This window comes from Dipteris shenzhenensis, chromosome 7 (assembly GCF_047967505.1).
Source record: "Dipteris shenzhenensis isolate YYH24624 ecotype China chromosome 7, Dip_SZ_1.0, whole genome shotgun sequence".
Classification (NCBI taxonomy): domain Eukaryota; kingdom Viridiplantae; phylum Streptophyta; class Polypodiopsida; order Gleicheniales; family Dipteridaceae; genus Dipteris; species Dipteris shenzhenensis.
In genome coordinates this window covers 50,231,579-50,237,356 of record NC_141602.1, presented here as the reverse complement: position 1 = coordinate 50,237,356, position 5,778 = coordinate 50,231,579, and the positions used below count along the sequence as shown (strand labels likewise).

The 5,778-nt window shown below is 42.6% G+C and overlaps 1 protein-coding gene across 1 annotated transcript; it reads right to left on the bottom strand.

The window, feature by feature from the left end:
* Positions 1-4,343: 4,343 nt before the first annotated feature.
* On the bottom strand, positions 4,344-5,208 carry LOC147900457 (uncharacterized). The gene is made up of 2 exons (XM_087377496.1): positions 4,734-5,208; positions 4,344-4,594 (listed from the first exon to the last, which is right to left on the bottom strand). The coding sequence occupies exons 1-2, from the start codon at positions 5,082-5,084 to the stop codon at positions 4,442-4,444; spliced, it is 504 nt and encodes a 167-aa protein (XP_087233622.1). The 5' UTR covers positions 5,085-5,208; the 3' UTR covers positions 4,344-4,441.
* Positions 5,209-5,778: the final 570 nt, after the last annotated feature.

Genomic DNA, 5,778 nt, shown 5'->3' with positions numbered 1-5,778 from the left:
TATTTGTCAATGCTTGCCGATGTTCCTTTGAGCCTTGTTAAGTCCGATCTTCCTTAGCATCACCTGAGCACATGAAACCAAATCATATTAGTAAATAATTCTACCCGTCATAGTACCAACATGCTAAGAAATGGTCATCACATGCATCTACCAAATAATTCAAGTATTCCATAATGGCATCACCCACAATACTTAATTAAGTGGCACTCGTTTAGACAGGCGTCCCTCAATTAAACCACATAAGAATACCGATAGAACCCTCACCATGTCTGGTCGATTCTATCTTATTTGCAAAATACTTTGCTTAATTTCAAGACAAGAATTGAGAAATAATTTCTCATAACATTGCAACAACCAAATTGCAAGGCTCCATGCATCACAACCCTAGGGGACTATTGTGCAACATTGGATTGAGGATCAATGTGTGATAGTATTCTCTCGAGGATGTGCTAGGTGGCACTTGAGTTATCCACCTTCCCGTTTAAATTTTGTCACTATTGTTTGCTTTCTGATTTGATATTGGTTTAGTTGGAAAAGTATTGGCGACGATACATGGGTTGGGAATTGTAGATTGATACTGGCCCAGTTTCCAACATAGGAATGCATTGCTAAATGGAAAGATATTTCACCTTTATGGCCTTTATGTCTGATATGATGAATTTCCATTTGTTATGGTCATGCATTGTAATACATTCCATGTGGAGAATAACCCTCAATTGGATGGTGACGGGATACATTCATCTACCTTTGAAGTGGAAAATAGTGCCTCTATGCAAGAAGGGGTCTCTTTCTGAATCGCAGCTTCACATATGGCAATTAGTCCAACAATATGTTTGGAGGTGGCAAACCTTTTGGTGTTTTGAAATGGAAAGACTTTTCTAGAGCTTTGCAATTGGATGAGAGTTGGACTTGATGAGCATTTTAGCAATGGAAGTGTTGAGTTGAAATGGCCTTAGAGGCCACTTTGTAGCCTTAGCTTAAACACTTGTTCTTTTTATTTTGTACTTTTTAAACACTCGAGTATGGATGCATCTTGAAACATAATTGTATACATATATAGCGATTTAACATATTGTGCACTTTCTATTGTGTTCTTTCAAAAGCCCTAATAGGTCTTTCCAATTGAGGGGTAATTTTATCCATGCATTCCCATTTAACATACTATGCAATTTTAATTTTGTTCTTATGATCAAAGCTCAAATAGGTCCCCCCAATTGAAAACAATTCAGAAACATATTAATTAATGGGTAAATGAGGTTAAATTTTTATATTAAGGGGCTGGTCAGGCCCAAAAAATGACCGAGTACAAAATTTGGCATAATCTAGAGGGCCACACGCCCACTACCTACTCAGCATGCAAAAAAAAGTTACCCTTTTAGGGCTGCACCAATCACAAGGAGGTTTCTACTGACAAGTCGTGCCTTATGAATAAGCACACAACCAAAGTCCCTAAGGATACCTTTTACCTACATCTCACAATTGTCGTTACTTTGTTGTTACCACCCTTGGCATAATTGAAGACTAAACTATTGTGGAATTCCCACACGGCCAGTAGAACCCCCATCCGGATGTATAACCAACATGCAGCTAGCGTCGACATAATCCAAGTGTCCTCCCCAAGTGAAACCAATCTCCAATTCAAACCCAAGTATAATTTGTGCATAATTCTAGACTCACACATAGACCTCTTGACTTTATACTAGACTTCACGAGAAATTGGGTAGTGCCAAAGTAGATGATCCATTGAATTCAAGGGATTTATTACACAGTGAGCATATAGGAGATATAGGGAGATGTTTGGCCAGTTTGACTCAAGTAGAGAGCCACTGGTGAGCCACCTTTCATAGCAAAAGTCTTGCTTTCCCAAACACACAAATATTCTAGATCGATCTCAGTCTCTGTGCCCACCAAGTCTATCCTCTACAAAGGCCGCATCTCTTGTTTAGATCAACTGGCTCCACTGCATTGCCTAGCATCCTATGATACACCACCCTGGCCAAGAGCTTCTTGAGGCGAGTTCTCCCTACCACCCATTGATCCTCTTGCCACCACTGAGATGAGGGAATTGCGTTGGTCGGCCAGCTTTTTGGTATACGCTCCATCACAACGTGCAAGAAGTACTTCTTGCCAACACTTAGAGGTACTTATTTTGCAATACGATCAACAAAGGGCCATTCTGCTGCCTAAGTATCCCAGAGGTCTATCCATCTTCTCACTTCTTTTTGGGAGAGCGACCAAGCTTTAGCCATATCATGGAAGCCAAACGGCTCATCTTGGAAGGCCACTCCACCAAATTGATTCCAATAATCTTGCATCACCTCTGATCCCGCTATGTTCTTTCGAGTTAATCAGTTTCACCCCATCTTTCCACGCTGCAACTTGACCAACAACTAGATCTGAACCCACAACTTTAATCAAAAAACCCAACACCAACCTCTATCATACCAATCTAGCTAAATTCAAGAACATACTCCTTGACCTTGAACTATTTCAATCATGTGTTTCAACAGCTCAATCTAGGGGGGACGACTATGAAACAAGCGAGGCAATCTTTTACAAATGAGGGCCTGATTGCGCAACCTCACATCTGAAATTCCTAGTCCCGCCTTGAAGCTTGGGAGACTTTAGAGGCTCCTATCAGATGTGATGAAGCCTTCTCTTTCCACCAAATTCTACCCATAGGAAGGCCCACAATAATCGCTTAAACTCACCCCAATTGGACTTCAATCAACTTGTATGAGGTATTAAGCATCATTATGGGGCACCAATCACCAACCTTGAGACAAGTCTGTCTTTTCGAGAAGGGCTTTACTAGACCAACATTCAGGTCCTCACACAGGGAGCCTCTGGTAATGGACACATTGGTCATGTCCCTCATATCTTCACCCAACACATCCCATAATTGTTTGAAGAATTCCACTAGGAGGCCTTCAGGGCCAAGGGGTGAATCATTTTCCATAGCGTTTAGCGCTTCTTCTAGCTTTTTTGTGGAGAATAGTCTAGCAAGCAGGCCACGTTGATAATCAAAAGAGCCTTGGGTGTACACCCTCTCTAGTAGCAGCCCATAGCCTCTTCCTACCAACTCATAACCCCGATGGAATCCTCGTCCACTATTGAACTTAGCTCTTTCTTGAGCACATCCGCAATATGCCAAAACTCGGTAACCAAGTGACCTTCCTTGTCCAAGACTCTATCCACCATGTCTCTTTCATGCTTCTTTTCCACCACTTGAAAGAAGAACTTAGAGGGGCAGTGCCTGACTTCGAGACACATCTGTCTACTTCTAGCCCTAGCCCATTCGGCTTCTTCACACCTCCGAATTTTAGAGCTGACTCAGTCTCTACCATTAAGGTTGAGAGGAATAAATTTGTAGGATTTAAGACTATAGTCACCCCAATAGCATTCCGCAGGTGATCCGCTTCATTCATACTGTTCTCCCACATCCTTGGTTTTGACAACTACTCGAATGGTGGCATCCCATTTCACACACGGATAAAAAATGATGAGTCTCGCTAGCTAATATTTTGGATTCTAAAAGACTCTTCTTAAAGGTGTATGGGTTGTCCAGGGATTCCCCAGCCCCGCTAGCGGGGTACTAAATGTCCAGCACATGATCAGACCCACCATACATCCCTCTTCTGAAAGTGATCGAGTCTAGCTGCCCTATACTCCTCAGCCTTTCTGTGGTTCACCACGAGAACTCATTTAGATTCACAAGATCTAGCTCTACATAGTCCACCAAGCCTTTATTACTCCCATTTAACCTTTTTTGGGCCAGAGATTAAGAGCGCTGGGTGCGAATGATCGAGCTCGCTATGCCTTGTTAGTTACCTTTCTATTTAAGAGTTCCTTAGTTTGGCATACATGTGCGAAACAATTTGTTGAGATTAAGGGCCCTCAAAATCGTCATGCACAAACCGTTTGGGAGTGGTAGTTTCATCATAACCTACCACTAGGAAGTTATGCATAAACACTAGTGCCCTTATTCTCATTTTAACATAACCTACCATAATTAAATTATTCCATACTAATGTCTTAAAAATAATTGGATAAGCATTCTCCAAGTGGGTCAAATCTGGTTTTAAATTTTAGCATTTACACTAGTACATTCGTAACCATGCGTTTGCTCCATGCTGAAATTGTATTAGAATATGATTTTAAATTCTAGCATTTACACTTCTAGCTAGTATGTCCCCCCATACATTGATAGTACATTCGTATACATGCGTTTGCTCTATGCTGAAATTATATTAGAATATGATCTCCACCGTTTTGCTCCATACTAAAATTTCCTTAGAATGTGATCTACACGCAGGATGCTCAGGGCAAAATTAGCAACCAAATTTAGGAGAAAAAACATGCTTCAAATATGCGATATGATGAACCAAACGTCCTGTACAGTTACTCTTGGACAAGATTTCATTACACGGCTGCAAAGCATTTACCGTGCTTTTTTCAAACAGGCTACGGCAATTCCAACGATTGCCAAAAGCGTCGCTGTGAAGATAAGAGGCCTCTTAGATCCCCTAGACAACGACCTTACATTGTCCTTGCTGGGATTATCCTGCTCCTCTTGTTCCTCCCTTAGAGAATCCTGCAAAGAAACAAAGCCTTGGAAACTATACTCGTGGGCTTAGACGCATTGGAAGTTGAACAGCTATCAGGATCTCAATTTATGCGAATCCTTCATGATCACTAACTTATAGACGTAAATTATAGTCGTACATCCTCACCTGTGTTCGGGATCCCAAACCATCTTCCCCAGAAGCCTGAGGACCTTCGACGGAAGTACTGCTTTCACCGACGCGTGCGTACACTTCTCCAGCCTCTACATCCGTCTCTTGGTCCCCATTGACGGCCGGCTGAGAGGGATGTCCTGCCGCAGAAGCTGTGGGCTCAGCGGGAGGCTCTTGTTCTCCATTTGCAACGGGATGGGGGATGCCAACAACTGGCTCACCGAGTACAAAAGTGTCGTGAGGCTCGCCCACTACGGTAGCTACATGGGGCTGTGAGGCGGGCTCTCCGATGACAGCACCGTGGGGGGTCAGAATCCCCAGAGGTGCGTTACGTGGGCGGTCAGCCATGGCGATTCAGCAACTCTGGCAGAGCAATGGCAATATACGCAAGGCCAAATGAGTAGGGAGGACGAGGTGGCGACCGTGAATCTGTCGACCAACCAGCTCTTTGCTCAACCATGCCTCAGATAAGGCCTTTGATCTTGATGGCCTTGCTTGGTCTGATGTGGCTCATGTTTAAGGCTCCACGTAAGAGATTCTCCAACAAAGTCGACCCTGCACGGAAGGATAAATTTCAAGAAAATCGATATCTTCATGCACCATTCATACCTGAAATCAGTCATTTTAATTAAAGAGGAAAACTATAGATCACATAGAATCGCTCACAATTTCATGATGAAGTATCTTTAAAATAAAAATTTTAGAAAATAAAAAAGTCCATCGAGTTAATTGATATTCAAAAAGAGCAAAGTACAAAAATGGGCCAACTAATAGAGCAACATGCCCGTGGCCTGCGCTGTAAACCGCTCTAACCCACCCACTAGAGGCCTCTAGCTAGCTCTATCAGTCACTCACCCACTATGGGGTCATGATTCAAGACCAAGGTGCTAACATCAGTTAGTACTCTTCTAGTCATGTTCACTACCATGGAGTCTTTAATTCCCACTGTGCAACGATCAAAGGCGACATAGTTTCTTATACTGAGTATAATACCACTCCACGAATGTAAGGCTAGCACACCTTCAAAGTGGAGGTAAACCCG